The sequence below is a fragment of the Denticeps clupeoides genome, chromosome 1 (assembly GCF_900700375.1).
Source record: "Denticeps clupeoides chromosome 1, fDenClu1.1, whole genome shotgun sequence".
NCBI lineage: Eukaryota > Metazoa > Chordata > Actinopteri > Clupeiformes > Denticipitidae > Denticeps > Denticeps clupeoides.
In genome coordinates, this window is record NC_041707.1 from 38,191,638 (window position 1) to 38,210,585 (window position 18,948).

Genomic DNA, 18,948 nt, shown 5'->3' on the forward strand with positions numbered 1-18,948 from the left:
CGGCACATGTACACCTGTTACATGAATCAGACGTAAAACTTGCCATACCCTGATTTTCACACGCAAATATATGCTCGAATTGATTAAATAAGGCCCACTGTGTGTAAATACATTTACACACTGACTTAATAGATTTAATGGGACATATTTACACTGATAAATGAGGCTCATTATCAGTGTAAATATGTCCCATTAAATCTACAAAAAAATACTGGCAGGTCTATATTAGTCTTTTTCATTGGTTGTGGGTTTCATATTAAGGTGGAGCTTATATGGACCACCTGTTTGGTGGTCAGTTTTTGCTCAGTTTTTGATATTGTTGGGCCCCATTAAATGAGTGGGGAGTGTTGGAGTGTTGAGCGGTAACACTCAAGAGGAAGAAAACCAGAACTATCTAGAAGACAATAAAAGCTAGAGGGAGGTTTAACATTCAACTCTTTTAATGGTTTCCTACAGCTGCAACTCAAATCTGGGGTGGGTCTTATCGAAAGGCCTACAGCCTCCAGGGTTGGGGATTTTGCATCAGTAGTAACATCCCCTATATAGTAACTACAAGGCCTTGTTCAGTTGTTGTTAACTTTTTCAAGTCATTCTGCCCTTTGCAGATGAGGTATACTTTAAAGTGAAAGTGAATGTCATTGTGAAACACTGCAGCACAGCACACGGTGACACAACAAAATGTGTCCTCTGCTCATAACCCATCACCCTTAGTGAGAAGTGGGCAGCCATGACAGGTGCCTGGGGAGCAGTGTGTGGGGACAGTGCTTTGGGTTTTTTTGGGTAGTTTTATGGTGTGTTTTGGTATCTTATCTAATCATTGGGGATGGGTTTTACTGAATGGAGTTAAGTGGAGCCATTGGTGATTGGTGGACACATACTATTTTTGTGAGAACAGATGTAGTGGTTGCCTAGCATCTAAGAAAGTGAACTCATAACTGAAAGGTTGTGGGTTCAAATTCCAAACCATCAAGATGCCTGCTCCCCTGACACCTTTGGTGGCCACCCACTGCTCAGTAAGGGTGTTAAATGCATTTCATTGTGTGTACCGTGCACTGTGCTCTGCTGAGCAATGACAAGAACAATCACTTTCACTTCACTTCATTTACAATAAGAAATTTTGAACAAAACTGCCAATGATAACAGTTCCACACAATTACACACCGTTTCAAAGCATTTTATAGGTTGACATGAACCGAAAATTGTCATTTGTGAAACTTGCAGCACATTTACTTACATCAAAAGCTATTCCAATCAAAACATTTTAAGATATGACTCCTTATTTGATATAAGCTTCACAATTCTTGCATCCATTGTGAGTTTTGGGGGAGTTTCTGATTTTCTTTGCAGGATGTCAGACTACGCACTTTCCCACCTTCATAGATCTATTGCATGAGGAGTTTATTACCTTTTATGCCCATAGAGTTATTCTTTGCAGTATGGAATGGTGCATTGTCATGAAGATGATTTTGTCATGGAAAGCATGTTTTTTCTTTTTGTGTGAAATGGTTGGTTAAAAACTCAACATACTTTTCAGATGTCATTTTCAGACCTTCAGGGGCTAACCAACTCTCTCCCAATGATATCTGTCCAAAATATGTATCTTCCACCTCCTTGCTGATGGCACAACTGTGTTGGGATATGGTGGCCATCCACCAACCACTCGCCTCTCTGAATGGCTGGAATAAAATCCTGGTGAAGGTTTTTTTCTTGCTCATAAAATGCCCACCTCTGCTCCTCAAATGGGTTCTTCAGTTCATGTTAAGATTGGGTTGGTATTAAACAACAATAAAATAACTGTATGGACAAGCCCATCAAACTGACTTATAACAAATCAGTTAAAAACACCTAAAAATAGAAAATTAAAGAATAAAGTAAAGCGTTTTCTTTTTGTAATGCAACCAAAAAATAAATTTCAACTAACAAAACCAAAGCACAAATCCTAAACTCACCTTCTTAATAAGGATGAGCAACAGGAGAAAATTGCACCAGTTAGCCAGGCAAAGCACACTGCCCTTTAAAATTAAGTAATAAAGTTACGTAAGCGAAAGCAGCTGTGGATGATATACAGTTAGCATAATACACAAACTTTGTGTATACACAATACACAAACATTAATAAGAAACAAACATGGCTCACATGTAAACACAGTGGCTCTTGAAACAAATCAGGGCAAAAAATAAATAATGAAAAGAAAAAAAAGAGAGAGAAAGATAAGTATATTTATCAGACAAACTGCTGACATAATTAACAACGTTGATTATAGCCTCAAGCCAAGCATTTCTCGACTACGTCTGCTATAAAAGATTTGCTCTGCTTTCTCTGTCGTACCAGTCTAACCATGAAGACTCAAACATCTTTCCCCTCCTGGGATTCTGCGAAGTCCTTTTTACTCCAACTGAACTGGAGCAAGTGCAAGATGCAATAAAATGATAGATGATCATTTCACTCATCAAATCATCAACAAACTCACAAATCCAGCACATTTTTAAGCCCTAAATGTTTTACAGTGTTGTAGTAATATAGAAAAGTAACCTAGTACATTTCAGCAGTACTGAAATGTGCTGTGGTTTGTAGATACAGAAAGACAGTTAACTGAGTAAATTAGCATGAATGACAGGAGAGATGATGAGTGGTGTTGCATTTTTACCTTCATCATTAAGACCAGGACTGAAGAAAGGATAGAGTATCTCAGAGAAGGTCTGACCAGTAAATGAGTAAATATGAGAGCTGTTCTCCACATCATAAAAGGAGACCAGACCCTCCTCATAATCCACAAACACCCCCACCTTCTGGGGCTTCTTACTTAGTGAGAGAGCGATTGGAAAACCAGCACAAGCTGAATACTCTTTTCCATTCCTCAGCCACAGTGTCCAGTATCCATTCTGAGGTGCCAGTGTAATCTTCCCTTTCCTGTTAATCGACTCTCTGGCAACTCCTAAATCCCACTCAGTTTTCCACTTGACTTCCACCTCATAGTAAAATCTCCCTGAGGAGAAACCCTCCTTTCCCAATATGTTGGGACATCTATCAAACCTCTCTGGCTTATCAGGAAGATTCTGTTGTTTGTCTCCATCTCTCACTTGTTTCCCTCCAGCAGACAAGATCAGGTTCATATGAGCTGAATCCGGATCCAGTGTCACGTCCACTGTAGTGAAAGAAGAGAATTAAGATGGCAAATTATGAAAAGTGGGAATTGACATTTACTGGTAATAACTTTGACAAAATTGTAATAATACATATATTAATATATCATTGTAGACCACAAACAAATGAAATACCTGCATGCAGTTTCACAACTTTCAATTCTGGGGAAACAAAATAATTTTAAGCATGTTTTCAACCCATGTAATCATTATCCATATTGTTGCTTTCTATAATAATTGAATTCCTGTGTTTCTGATCATTACTCACTTGATTCACCAAGTTTATCCATTTCCTTGTTGAATAGTTGACTCAGCTCTGACACGGCTCTCTTCAAAATCTTCATCCTCTCCTCACACACCTTCACTGTCCACAGCTCGGGATCCATGCTGACATCAGCCCAGTTCTTGGTGTGTGGAGGGCTGCACAGTGCTGGGTAAATCTACAGAAGAGCAGGAGAGAAGAGAAACCCCTCAGCAATCGGAGTGTTGTCCTGTGATGTAGCAGAGCGAGAGAGATGCTGACCTGTAGGAGGTAGAGGTGATCCTCAGTGTGTGAGATCTTCTCCAGCTCATTGTTCATCCTCTGGAGCTCTGTGATCTCCTGCAGCAGATCTTTAATCAGCCCTTCAGCCTGCCTCTCTGCAGCTCTCTGCTTCTCCTTCATCACCTCCAGCAGCTCAGCCTGGCTTCTCTCAATGGAGCGGAGCAGAGCAGTGAAGACCTCCACACTGGCTGAGATCTCTTTCTCTGTGCTTTTCTATATCATAAATTAAAAATATTCCCTTTTACCATCCTCAACTATTCCTAGCCTGAACATGAAAAGTGTTTCTAAATGCTGCATAGTTTGGTTAGAACAGCATTAAATTGAATGTCCATTCCATAAATACCTCCTCTGAATCCCTAAATCAAATGAAAATTGTATTTGTCATGTACACAGTCCTCTTATCATGGTGGAGGAGTTTGAGTGCCCTAATGATCCTAGGAGCTATGTTGTCTGGAGCTCATGGTGCCCATGGTATTCTCTCCCATGACAAATTGGTTTTAGGTAAAGGGCGAGACAAAGAACGGTTCAGAAGACCTATCATGGAAAAAACAATAAAGAGTCAGTGTACCCAGCCTGGAGGGTTACCGGGGTCCCACCCTGGAGCCAGGACTGGGGTTGGGGCCCATGGGCGAGCACCTGGTGGCTGGGCTTTCGCCCATGGGGCCCGGCCAGGCCCAGCCCAAACTGGATACATGGGCTCATCCAACTGTGGTCCCACCACCCGCAGGACGAACATGAAGGGTCCGGTGAAATGTGGATCAGGTGGCAGACGGTCCGATCCCCGGACAAGGAAATTGGATATTGGGACATGGCACGTCACCTCACTGCCGGGGAAAGAGCTGGAGCTTGTGGAAGACGTTGAGCGGTACCGGATAGATATAGTGGGACTCACCTCAACAAATAGCATTTGGCTCTGGAACCCAAGTTCTTGAGAGAGGTTTGACACTCTCCTTAGCTTGAGTTGCTCCGGGTGAGAGGCGGAGGGCTGGGGTTGGCTTTTAGTTAGCCCCAAAACTCTCGGCCTGTTTGTTTGGGGTTTTACCCCGGGGGATGAGAGGGTAGCTTCCCTGCGCCTTTGGGTCGGGGAAAGGGTCCTGACTGTTGTATGCGCTTATGCGCCAAATAACAGCTCAGAATACCCACCCTTTTTGGAGTCCCTGGGATGATAGATAGTGGCAGACTGGGGTGGTGGTCCCCTTTTTTTAAAAGGGGACCAGAGGGTGTGTTCCAACTATAGGGGGATCACACTCCTCAGCCTCCCTGGAAAGGTGTATTCCAAGGTACAAGGACAGGAGGGTCCAGTCAATAGTTTAGTCTCGGATTGAGGAGGATCCGTGTGGTTTTCATCTAGCTCTTTATCCTTGCTAGGGTGATGGAGGGGGCCTGGGAGTTTGCCCGTCCAATCCACATGTGTTTTGTGGATTTGGAGATGGCTTATGACCGTGTCCCCAGGGGCACCCTATGGTGAGCGATCCAGGAGTATGGGGTGGATGGCCTTTTGTTAAGGGCCATTCAGTCCCTGTACCAGAGGAGTGTGAGCTTGGTCCGCATAGCCGTCAGTAGGGGCTGCCCTTTGTCACCGGTTCTGTTCATAACCTATATGGACAGAATTTCTAGGTGCAGCCGTGGTGTGGAAGGTGTCCAGTTTGGTGGCAGGAGAATCTCTTCTCTGCTTTTTGCAGATGATGTGGTCCTCTTAGCTTCATCAGTCTCTGACCTTGGACATTTAGTAGGGACTCAGAGTAGAACCACTGCTCCTCCACATCAAAAGGAGCCAGTTGAGGTGGTTTGAGCATCTGGTCAGGATGCCTCCTGGACGCCTCCCTGGGGAGGTGGTTTGGGCATGTCCTGCCAGCATGAGGCCCCCAGCCTGGTCTGGGAATGTCCTGCCGGAGGAGCTGGTGGAGGTGGCTTGGGAGAGGGCTGTCTGGGATTCCTTACTTGGGATGCTGCCCCGTGACCTGGGACAAGGACGCGAAGATGATGACGAGGACGTACACAGTCATACATGTTATGCTTGTGACGCCACTGGGGGCCGTTGGACCATCATAGCCGGTGCCAAGGTGCCTAATCACTGAGTAATCTCATAAATCCTGAGAAATCTCTTCTGGAGCAGGATTACTCAGGACTCCTTGAAAAGCAGGTTGGCAGCACCCAGTAGGGGCTGCGACATTGATGTGGACTATGTTACTTACTTTTGAGTTTGTTTTCAGTTCCTGTCTTTACACATTCATCCGAGTTTATTATATTTCTTTCTGTTGCCATTTGGCCCTCAAGCCTTTCATTAAAAATCCTTTCTTTCCACAATGTCCTGCTTCTGTGTCTTCTTCCCCATTGGACCCTGAGACGTGACAGAATGTACAGAAGCCAGAAACATCAGTAGAAGAGAAGATGGAGTGCGGGCACCCTGGATCACGTGAGTGCGGGCGCCAGCAGGGATTACAGGAAGAGTGTTGCACCACGATCAGGTGAGTCGTGGTGGAGTGATGAAACCCGCAATCGATCAGAGTGTTGCCATCAGTGTGACAAGGTCGCCCCATGGGGAACTGCGCCAGCGTGACCTGAGAAACTCGGAAGTGAGCCAGACTGTGGGTGAGGGGCTGGAGGTAGGGGGCAGAGGAATTAGCCTAGTGGTATTAGCCTAGTGGGTAACACACTCGCCAATGAAGCAGAAGACCCAGGTTGAAATCCCACTTACTACCATTGTGTCCCTGAGCAGGACACTTAACCCTAAGTTGCTCCTGGGGGGGGACTGTCCCTGTAACTTCTGCCGTAAATGTAAATGTAAATGTAGGAAGACATCAGCAGCAGCGACAAGGCTTCATGGGCGGATGAAGAGTTTGAGCCCCACACTGGGTACATGCTGATGAGCAAGAGACTCAATCAGTTGCCCACATGGACTGGGATGACATTGCTGATTAAGTTAGCGATGACGTCTGAGCGGGTGTGGCAGGAGAGAGTGAGTGTTGTGGTGAGGAAGAGGAAAATGCTGGTGCAGAGGTAAGCTGCTGAAAAAGGGTGACGGGTCCTGCCTTGTGGGGAACATTCATTTCCAACTCTGGTCGTGGACTTGATTACCCTCTGCCCGGACGTTCCCCGGCAGGATGGCAGCACACCAAGCCCCCTGCAGAGAGTGTCCACAACCCATCCTGGCAGCCACTGATACCTGCTCCCCCACACATGCACACCAACAGCACCTGGTGTGCCAGCGGACCGCTGCCCACCTCCTGCACATGCCCACCACCACCTGCAGTGATGCGCCCAGCCAATTGCAAGCCAAGACAACCCTGCCTGCCAGCCGCCTGCCTCCAACACCAGTGCCAAAAAGCCGCCCTCTGGTGTTGCCAATGAGCAGTGCCAGCCAGTTCCCGGAGAGCACTGAGCCAGACGACATTCTGTTTTGTTTGTGTGTGTTTGTGCGTGTGCGTAGTGTCCATATGTCACCCCTGTTCTCCCTCTTCTCATCTTTCAGATGGTGTTGCAGATGAGAAGACCCCCAGGTTGGAGATCCCTTCACAGGAGGTCCCTTTCTACAGCCAGGGAAGATTTTTGAGGTCCTGCAACACCCCCATTCCTCCAGCAGAGACAAGAAGGGAGAGGGCCTGCATGTCTCTCATTCTGCTGGAGGCAGGGACATGTAGTGGCAGGGGCTTCACATGCCCAAAAGGGCTGCACGTGACCAGACGGTACGGTGAATGGTCTCTAGATGTTCCAGAGACAGAAAAAGGGCTGTGCAGTGGCAGGGGCTAAATTGGTTTGCCGGGACTGCCTCCCTGCACATGGGTGTGAAGTGGCAGGGGCTGCATGTGCCCTGATCTGGCAACTCTGCGGTATGGTAGATGGTCACTGAGATTAACATAAGAGTATTTGTCCATTTCATGTCATATCTTCATTCAGACACAATTCCAATTAAATTCCAATTAAAGACCTAAAGTCCACTTTCTTTTCTCTCACTGCACTGAATGTATTTTTTTTAATCAAATAATCAGGTTGTTGAATACATCCATTGAGATAAAATAATTAAATTAATAGATGATTCAACATTAAAACAAATCACCAAAGACAAAAATGAATTATGTTCTGGAGTCAAACAAAATTTAGTGATAATGACATATTAATTAATTATTAACATATTTTTTTCATTTAAAAGTCTCTTCACCTTCCTGATCCCCAATTGATCTTCAATCCCTTGAATTTTCCTAAGTTTGTCCTGGATCATCTGCTGCACTGCTGTCTGTGTCTTCTTCAGCTGAGACTGTGGGCAGAGAGGAGCTGCTCTGGGTTTTTGTGCATTAATATCAAGTAAAATGTTGTCATACTAGCAAACGTTCTCTTTCAAGCATTCCCTTGGTATCTCAATATGCAAAAAATATAATGCAGCAAGGATGAATAGAAAGTGCATGAATCCCACTCAGTTGCTTTGCACAGATCAGCAGATCAGATATTTCATGCCCACCCTCTCCAGAGGCTCTGCCTCTGACCACCATATCCTGTAAAAATCATAAAACAACACAAAAAACTTCCAATGCTCCAAAACCATGATCTCTTCCAGTTCTGACAAACCACTTGAGGATAAAGCATCGACTCTACAACGAAAACTGATAAAAGTGAAAGTGAAGTGAAAAAAATGAAGTGATTGTCATTCCGAAACACTGCAGCACAGCACATGGTAACACAACAAAATATGCCCTCTGCTTTTAACCATCACCCTTGAGTGAGCAGTGGGCAGCCATGACAGGCGCCCGGGGAGCAGTGTGTGGGGACGGTGCTTTACTCAGTGGCACCTCAGTGGCATACATGGGCTGTAATAGTACTTAAAAATATAGATTTTTACTGAGTAAAATATCCAGTAAAAACCATCTGTACGCCCTGCGTGGGCCAACACGCCCTTATGGACCATGGGATTTTGCAATTCATTTTGGTCTTAGTGGTTCCCTCATTGGTTCCCAATGAGATTTCCCCAAGGCCTCCTTTCACACTGTTGTAACTGGAGCTGAGATGGAAGTGCAACTCGCAGAGTGCAACTTAGACCTACTAAGTTGAACCTGCAAATTGTTCTCTGTAAGCTCAAAACATACCAAAAACTAAGGTACGGACTGCACCATGGGATACCAGAACCTTTTCACCTGTAATGCATGCACCAGCTCGCATGGTTGTGGAGATCTGTAGCCTTAGACCCCTCGGTAGCACTAGGGTTGGTTTTCATGTGGAAGAGTGCAAGAAAGCCACTTCACTGGACTGCAATGACTCATATAGAGGAGGCTGGGCTCCTTGCATCCAACTGCAATTGGTCAGTCAGAGACTGATGTCATTGTGCTTCCGCGATCAGTCGTCCTATAGTGAGACACCAAGCAAATATTTGAAAGAGAACCTTACTTTAACCAGCTTTAGTGTTTTGTTCCTCACCTTCTTCTCCACATACTCTTCTTCTAACGGAACAGTGTTGTGACCTCTGTGGTTTCCCTCAGTACAGAACTGACACACAAATGTCTGGTCGTCTCTGCAGAAGAACTTTAGGGGTCGATCATGGTTTGAACATATATATTCCTCCAGGTTCTCCACTGGGTCAATGAGCTCATGCCGTTTATATTTTGCTGCAGTTTTATGAGGCTTAATGTGAGTCTCACAGAAAGAAGCCAGACACATGAGGCAGGACTTGATGGCCAGATCTGTGCAGATATCACATGACATAGTGGGTAAACGTGCTGTGGCACTGCTAACCTTCTCAGTTACCAACGTCCTGAACTGAGCAGTCATCTCAGAGGGTGAAGTGTTGAGACAAAGTTCAGGTCTTGTAGAATACGTTTTATTACAGACAGGACATCTGCTTTGACTACAGTTGTCCCAGTACGTCTTTATGCAGACCATGCAGAAGATGTGTCCACATGGAGTAGAGACTGGATCAGTGAACATGTCAAGACAGATGGAGCACCGGAGCTGCTCTTCAGACAGAAAACATCTGGAGGGAGCCAAGGCTGCAGTCAAGAAAAAGTAAAAATAATTGTCCAGTGGTGTATATGAAAGCAGCCTGATTATAGATGAATAAACGATGAATGAAGGTATCAGGTCAGTGAGTTAATTTAGAAAACAAAATATATCACAAGAAATTATGTTTTTCTTAATTCTGTAGTATTTAGTCACAATGCTCATGCAGGACTTTTAAGGAATTCTACCATCTTCTACTTTACTCCGTTACCTGTGTAGAAGACTGACGGCCTCACTCTTAAAACCACTGCTGACTACAGTAGAGATGCTGATTTCAATCCAAGAACCAATATATAGTCAAGAGTGACCCCCAATTTTTCCCACCATTGTAAAAAAGATTCTGAACAACATGGACCTCACTTTCAGAAAAGTGGAAATGTTTGTTGATAAATGTGTAGGATCAGTTCTTAACCACTAGAGGTTCTCACATGTGGTGAATGGGGCACTGTTGAGAACATTAGAGGAACATCATCCTGTCCCTTCCCCAATTCAACCTAGAATGTGAACGATAACATCCGTGGTGTTGCGGCTCACGCCGGCGCTCATTCATATATTAAACCAGAGGAAACTTACCTGCCGCCTTGCCTCCAATCACACTGGGGTTTCTCATTTCCTCAAACACGTGCTCACGTTCTGGTCCCACACTGGTACCATGACAGAATGACTGAGCCCTCTGTTAAACATGCGAAATTCGCCGCGTTATGTGATCAAGTGTCCCGGCAGCACACCCTCATTGAATGTTTGTTGCAGGAGGTCACATGAGGTGGACAGGAGGTCGTTTACATGAGGTGGCTGCTGGGAGCCGGTGGCATGACGCGGTGGCCGCTACCCCACATTACAGATCGCACTCCTGCTCTCGCTGCTAGATGCCCCGCAACTTCCGCATCGCTGACGTAATCAGCCTTCCGGACAGCGTGGAGTACATCTCGTCGCAGCTTTACCATCTGGGTCAGGGTTCCTCATCAGTCAGCCAATTCACCACCAAATTCCAGACCCTGGCTACCAAGACTCCGCTAGACGCCCACGCCCTCCGGATGATTTATTATGAAGGGCTGGCCCTGCAAATCCATGGCGAGATGGTCAGCCGGGAGATGCCAGAGACATATGAATCCCTTATCCAACTGGCTCTGTTCATTGACCGCTACCTGCTGGCTCAACTCCCATAAATGCACCGGACCCCCCGACCTCAACCATCACTACCTCAACCCGCTGCCACTCATCCAGACAACCGGGGGGAACCCATGCAGCCTGGGAGGCCGGCCCTCACCGATCAGGAGAGAGAGCAACGATTTTGTGAGGGCCATCTGCCCCATCCGTCCAGGAAACGGGTCACCCAGTTGATTGGAGCAGCGCGATCAACTGGGCCTCCTACTCCCATCTCATCGACGCTGACATCCTGACTCACCCTCTCAGCCGTCCTGGAGTGGATCCAGCACACGGTCTCCAACACCACCTTTGTGGACTCCGGGGTGGCTGGGAAATTCATAGACCAAAATTTTGTCAGACTGCATCAGATACCCACTGAATCTCTTTCGTCTCCACTCACCATCGCCTCTCCTCGGGACCGATAACTCACCGCACGGTGGCTGTGGACATCTCTACTCCCTTTCCAAAGCAGAGCAATTGGCCATGGAGCAGATTGTGGCAGAGGTGTTCCAGAATGGAACCATCCAACCATCCACCTCACCGGCGGCAGCAGGGTTCTTCTTTGTCTTGAAGAAGGATGGTGGGCTGAGGCCCTGCGTCGACTATCGCGGCCTCAATAAAATCACAGTAAAAAATCTAACACCCTTGCCACTCACCAACTGGAAGCAGTGTAATTGTGGCCCCTACCCACGACGCTGAAACAACTGCAATGGTTTCTTGGGTTTGTGAATGTGAAGCTGTACCCATGTTGCTTCTTCTCACGGAAGTTCACTCTGACGCAGCAGTGTTATGGGTTGGGGGACCGTGAGCTGCTAGCAGTCAAGTGGGCGCTCGAGGAGTGACGACACTGACTGCAAAGCTGTGACACCCACTTTCTGTTCTGGACCAACCATCAAAATCTTATCACTATCAAGTCAACAAAAGAACTCAATCCCAGTCAGACGAGGTGGGCCATCTTTTTCGAACAATTCCATTTCCACCTGTCCTACCGTCCTAGTTCCTGGAATCAGAAAGCTGATGCCCTGTCCCTGACGCCCTGTCTCGAACCAATCCTTCCCACTGTCCTCCGATGCCCTCTCCGGTGGTCCCTGGGTCCGGGCCACCCAGACATCAGACCCTGGCCCAGTCAACGTCCCACCAGGGTTCCTGTATGTCTCCAACCCCTGCCGGTCCAATGTCCTTCACTGGGGTCACTCCTTTGTCCTTTCAGGCCATCCAGGAAGCCAACATCCTATCGCCGGGTGTTCTGGTGGCCGTCGTTACGAAGGGATGTACAGGCCTATGTGGACACCTGTGACACCTGTGGCCAAGACTCCCAACACTCCTGCTGTTGTTCCCCTGCACCCTCTTCCAATTCCTCATCGTCCCTGGACCCACCTTGCCTTCATCACCGAAGCCAATGGAATGACCACCCTCCTGACCATAGTGGATCGCTTCTCCAAGGTGGTCCACTTGGTCGCCCTGCCTGGCCTGCCTTCCTCTGCCACAACTCATGCTCCAGCACGTCGTCCGCCTTCATGTGTTCCCCCAGGTCATTGTCTCCAATCGGGGAACCACAATTTGTCTCAGCTGTGTGGAAGGCCTCATCGGTTCCACCGACAGTCTCTCCTCTGGCTACCACCTTCAGACCAATGGCCAGGTGGAGAGAACCAACCAACAGCTGGGCCAATATCTGTGCTGCTTTGTTTCAGTCCATCAGCATACCTGGCCAGGTATGCTGATAACCTGCAGGTTTCCTCTGCCACAGGACACAGCCCTTTTGAGGTCTGCTATGGATTCTAACTGGCCATCTTTGGCAACCAGGTGCCCGCAGGTGGGGTCCCGTCGGCCCATCAGGTAATCCGTGGCTGCCGAAACGGCTGGAGAACAGAGCGGTTGGCCCTCATCGCATCCACCCGCCAGATGTTGGCTTAATATGACCCACAACACCCACACCAACTACGCTTCGGAGTGGGACAGAGGGTGTGGCGGTTCACTTAAGATCTTGGTCTCCAGAAGGAGTCACACAAACTGTCCCCTTGGTACATCAGGCCGTTTCGAATCCTCAGCCAGCTGAATCCCCTCACCTACCATCTTCAACTGCCACCCAATATTCGTACACATTCAGTGTTCCATGTCAACAGACTGAAACCCTTCAACACTTTCACAATATCCCCCCATTCACTGGCTCCGAATCCGCCGCTGCTGTGGATCGTCGACGGGGGACCCGCCTATATGGTAGAACGAATCATCGACTCTTGTCACAGGGGTCGGGGGGTCCAGTATCTGGTGCACTTTTGTCATTGTGGAGAAAAAAAAAATTGTACTTTTTAAGTCTGCTGAATGTGCTTTCCTTTTTATTTTTTGAGGCCATGGGGTTTTAATATTTCTATGGTTTAAACTTTTTTTTTTTTTCTTCTGGTTTAAGCCTTTATAAAAAGCTAGTTAAATTTATCATGGCAAACTCACCCTGCACCTCCATATGTTATATAGGATTTATACATTAAAACTCAGACTGAAGCTATACTGAAACTCTACCAGTTTGTGTAGATGCCACCACACATGGACTCTGGCTGCCACTGTCACTTATGCTGGCCACAGAAAACTCATACTCCTTTCCTGGACTCAGGCCCTCAATGGTGATTGTTGAAACTGGAACTATTAGGCTTTGCTGATTTAATTCCTGTTTCCAGTTCACTCTGAATCTCTGAGGTCCAGTCATTCCTTCAGGAGTTCCCCAGCACAGAGACACAGAGTCTGATGTCACTGAGGTGAACTGGATCGGACCAGGAGGAGGGAGGCCTGGAAATTCACAGTTCACAATTATACACACAATGAAACAATCATCAGTTAACTAATCACAACATAAGTAAAAGTGTAAAACAATTAATGAACACTAATTGTCTGAACTATCAAAAGAACACATCACAAAGTACACTGTACCTTTATCATTGGGTGACTTTACTTCTCCAAAACAAATGGTCTGAACAAAGAAATACATAATTAAACATATGCAACATATTACTTTCTTGACTGTTGACTGATAATTTTATGAGTTTGTAATATTTTATTGTAATATATTTGTTTGATATATCACACATTCTTGAGAATTGTGACAAACATCCCTCCCAAAAAACCTAAAATAATTCCTAACACCATTTGGTTCAAATGTATTGAATGAGATAAGAACTATGTACATGTTTTACTATGTTTTTTATAATCTTTTGATATAAAAAATGCTGAAACATTAGCTAAAGACCTTAAAATGACCTTGAGTCGATATTCAACAATGGCCGAGCCACCAAACTGCACCCGAACTGACCATACGACTTGGCTATTGACCTGCTCCCAGGAACTCCTGCTCCTTACCTTCTCCCAAGACCTACGAACCCACGTCACCCACGTCCTCACATTACTCAAGCGACTCCTCCAGAACCGGCTGTATGTCAAGCTAGAGAACAGCTTGTTCCACGTCACCCATACGACCTTTCTGGGTTTCAGCCTCAGTCCCCAGAGGGTTGTAATGAACCCTGCCAAGACCACAGTAGTAACCGAGTGGCCCATCCCGAACACCATCCATCAGCTCCGGCAGTTTTTAGCAACTTTTACCATTGCTTTATATTAAGTTATAGCCAGGTGGCATAACCCCTCACCTCATTACTCAAATGGAAGGCCATGCGCCTGTTCTGGAGTCCTCACACCCAGCGTGCCTTCGACTCTTTCAAAGACCGATTCACTCCTCATCCATCCTGATCCCCAGTTGCCCTTCATTGCAAAGGTAGACACCTCCAACCTGTGGGTGAGGAGTCAGGAGTCCTGCATTGGGGCCACAACGACTCCCTGGCGTGACACCCTGGATGACACCCTGCCCCAGGAATTGATACAGCACACCTTCTGGTGGCCAGGGCTCCCCAGTCATGTAACCAAGTACATAGCAGGATTCAAAATATTGATGCTGGCCTACAAAGCCAAACATGGAGTAGTGTGGTGGGAAATTTCCCGTCTGGGGAGCTGCAAATAAGGGAAGTCAACTGAATTGATTTTCCAAGTTTATTTACAATGGCCATGGGGGGAACTCGCAGGATGAACTCCCGTCCCTGATAGCAGTTCACAGCTTTTATACCTCAGGACATACAATGTCGAAACAAGCTCACCCCAGATGGCGCCCATCAAGGTCACAGAACCTTCCTTTTATCAGCTTATGTTCTGCTTTTGAATCAACAGGGTCAGGCATAAGATACATAGTTGTCTTCTAATAATTTCATGACCGAAGGTTGTGGTCAAATAACACGTGAGAAGTTCAGGTCATACAATTTTCCTCCACAGTAGCACCATCCTACCTCACAGTCCTTTTTACACCTCACACTGCACCTCGTATACTCCGAGCCTCCAGTACTGCTTGCCTGGTCCCTCCATCTCTGAAGATAAAAGGAAGACACTCATCTAGACTCTTCTCTGTCTTGGCCCCTCAGTGGTGGAATGAACTTCCCCTTGAGGTCAGAACAGCTCTGTCACTGGGTACTTTCAAATGGCAGCTCAAGACCTTCCTCTTTAGAGAATATTTACATTAACTTGTAACTTTCTTATTGTCTAAATTATGAATAGAAACTACAACAGAGTGAATAAAAAGATTGTATTCATGGTTGGGGGTCCTAGTGAACCAGAACTGATCACTTCATCGATGGTAACATGGACGCACTGGATAAGGGTGTCTGCCAAATGCATTAAATGTATGTAAATGTTTAATTATTGGTCTGTTACAAGAGTTCATAAAGATTTTGATCTTTTAAAATGTGTTTTTTCCAGCATAATCAAAAACAAAAATTAAACTTTGCCTTTATTCTCAAGAATGCGTGAGAAATATGAGACCAGGGTAAATCTGTACCTGATCTTCAGGTTGATCAAACAGAGTATGGTCGGTGCTGCAGTATAGTTCCAGCTCTCTGTGGTGCTGCTGGAAGAACTTCTGCTCCACCACGTCTCCAGCCATCTCCACCAGTCTGTGTTTCTGCAGTGCAGGAGCTATGTAGTGTGGCCAGACATGGAGATCGCAGTAGGAGGCACAGCAGGTCACACAAAACTTCACAGCTTTCACTGGGCATATACAGCAGGGAACAAGTCCAGGTACAGAAGCATCATGACTGTAGGAACAAAATACAAAATCATTTATCTCAATATTTATTCAATTCAGTCCTCCCTAAAATTGGTGTGATTAGGTAGCTTAGATAGATTTATAATTATTCAGTAAAAAAAAACAGTTTGATTTTCAGAGTAACAGATTACAAGATTCTCTAGCTGTTCACACCACACAGACATGCTGCTTAGTGAATTTGGTCTCTCCAGCTGATCCCTGAATTTACAACACAGAGAAGATACATGACATGTGATGGTTTAGTCATGGTGTGTGTGCTTCTCAGTTTGTATCATGATAAAGTACATGATGTGGTAAATGTCTCTGGGTTGATAAAGTACTTAGTGCTGATAAAAGAGTCTCCTCTGAAGGTAATGGCCGGTTCCATAGACCAGTCACTCGTCATGGACAGTACACTGGGAACAGGGGACTCTTGTCTCTCACTGTGGATACTGTCAGTAAACATGAACACCACGACAAAATAATAACAACATTGTTACAAACCATTACAACACACCAGATGTGTGGATGATTTAGCTTAACTCACCTTCTATCTCCAGGACCCTCAGGTCCACCTGTCTGATAAGCTCCAGATGCTGATGAAGATTTCTGATCCCTGGTGGATTTTGTTTCTGAATCATCTCGGTTTACCTCAGAATCAGGCTGCTGGTTTAAGGTAGATGTTGGGTATTGATCTTCCACACTGTTCCTCTTCACCTCCTTCTGACATCCAGCATGAACGTTTTCAGGAGCAGTAGCTCCATACTGACAGTCCCCAAGGTCAGTCATTTTATGACCTGTGGAGTTTGGACCTCAGTGTATCTTAACTCTGAAGTAACAATGACAGATTCGTAAAAATGTGAAAGAGATCAGGTACTTTATTATTTTCAGACTTATAATAAAACCAGAACCAGAGAGAAGAGTTGTGTTTTGATTAATAAGCTCTTGAAATTACACATTTGGAAAACAAAATTCTCAATAACATTAATCTATGAGAAAATCTTATTTTTTAACTGAACTTTCTTATGTAAGCCTGTTTAGTGGAGAGAACAATTGGCTACAATTTTCAATGTTAAAAATAAAAATACTGGATATATGTACACTTCCGTTTCCCTTTCCATTCCCCCCTTCCCTCTGCATCTCTCTTTTCCACAGCAACCATCAGCATGTCCTCTCACCACATCCATAAACCTCCCACTCTGTCTTGCTCTTTTCCTCCTGCCTAGTAGCTCCATCCTCAGAATCCTTCCCCCTACATTCTCACATTTATGTATTGATCTCAATAAAGAAAAACATTAAGATCTTAGATTAAGATTCAAAAACTATTTCTGCTACATAAAACCAGTTCAATTTTACATCCCATTTGTAGATGACCAGCACAAGTAGAAATGAAGATAATGGCTAATCTTAAACAGACCAAATTCAGCTAAATAAAATAAATAATTTTATTTCTGCATTTCAACCACCCAAACATCTGCAGGAATGAACCATTCTTTCCCTGGATGCCTTTGCATGGGTGCATTTCATCTTATAAATGGAGAAGTGTGTTATAAGGCAACAGGTGCTTGCCGGGGACATTTATTTTAAGACTTTGCAAGTCATTGGCTGATAGGTCGCTCATTCAAGGCAACAGCACGAATCAGAGCAATCTGTCTTTGCCTCGTCCATTTATAGCTTATTAATATTTCTGTGCGGTATGCTTTATCTCTTCTCAGCATGATAGATGTCTTGTGTGGCATGTAAACTTGAGAGATCACAGTGTTATTGCGCCTGCACTGTGTGTCATAAGATCACAACATAAACAAACGTGTATGTCCATGAATATCTCTGCACAAAACAGTAATGTGACTTCTAGGGGAGTGACAACCACCAAAGTGACTTAAAGGTCCTCCTATAGGTGAGCCACCAGCATCACGTCACCTATATGATGGTGGGTTATCACCTATATGATGGTGGGTTTCCTCCCATTCTTGACATAAAGTGGAAACCCAATCTCACACGACCACACCATTAGAATCCCATTACTTTACTTTACTTTACTTTATTTTGCAGACGCTTTTATCCAAAGCGACTTACAAGAGGAAGACACCAGCAATTCACGTTCGATTTCTATAGATTTTGAGTTTATAAAACGAAGAGCCCTGATAAGGCCTAACTTGTCATAAAAAGAACATGCTGGGGAATTGTTAAGTGCTAGACGAAGAAAAAACTTTTTATTTATTTATTTTGTGCGGTGTGTGTGTGTGTGTGTGTGTGCATGTGCGTGTGTAAGTGTTAGATTTGTCTGAAAAACTTTTTGAATAAGTGGGTTTTCAACTACTTCTTAAAGGTGATTCACAACCAATACTAGATAGTGTCAGGATTCACACCACTCATTTACACCAAACTCGGCATGAAATGCATGCCACCAGTTATGTGTATTTACTAATGCATGTGATATAAAACGTGCTGCACCTCAGGATTTAGATGTTTTTGATGCTGTTATTTCTTTTCATCCGTATACTTTAGTGGTAGTAAAATTGGTAGTAAAAAATTAAACTTACCTGTCAGCTTTATGATCTTAAAAACACTTCTGTACAAAAGGGAAAACGCGTTGTGAAACGCTTCTAATTGTAACTCGGCGCTGTGAAGAGGAGGAGTTTGAAGAGACATAAAAAAAAAAACCTCCTGCAGTTACAAAACTTGGCCACCGGATGTCGCTACACACCAAATATTTACAATGTGGTCTCTGATTCAGCGCTAGTATTACAAATCAATATGTGATTGATTACGTTACCATATAATGTGTACTGTACACATTACCACGTGACACTGCTTCTCTGAACACCGTATGAGGTGAGGTGCCGCTAAGCAACCAATACTAGATAGTACCGAACCCTTGGTATCACACTCACAGCCACACCTCTGCCAGCATGATCTCAAAAGGTATGTAATGAGTTCCGATCAGTTTCACCAAAAAGTTTGCTTTGTTTTTCCTCTACACTGTCTGCATTTACCTTTTTGGGGCAGCGGTGGCCTAG

General features: G+C 45.1%; 1 protein-coding gene across 1 annotated transcript; it reads right to left on the reverse strand.

The window, feature by feature from the left end:
• Positions 1–1,153: 1,153 nt before the first annotated feature.
• On the reverse strand, positions 1,154–18,569 carry LOC114798954 (E3 ubiquitin-protein ligase TRIM39-like). The gene is made up of 12 exons (XM_028995026.1): positions 18,472–18,569; positions 16,476–16,757; positions 16,270–16,380; positions 15,683–15,938; positions 13,741–13,780; positions 13,336–13,599; positions 9,094–9,662; positions 7,847–7,942; positions 3,667–3,900; positions 3,412–3,583; positions 3,279–3,305; positions 1,154–3,145 (listed from the first exon to the last, which is right to left on the reverse strand). The coding sequence occupies exons 2-12, from the start codon at positions 16,715–16,717 to the stop codon at positions 2,589–2,591; spliced, it is 2,568 nt and encodes an 855-aa protein (XP_028850859.1). The 5' UTR covers positions 16,718–16,757; positions 18,472–18,569; the 3' UTR covers positions 1,154–2,588.
• Positions 18,570–18,948: the final 379 nt, after the last annotated feature.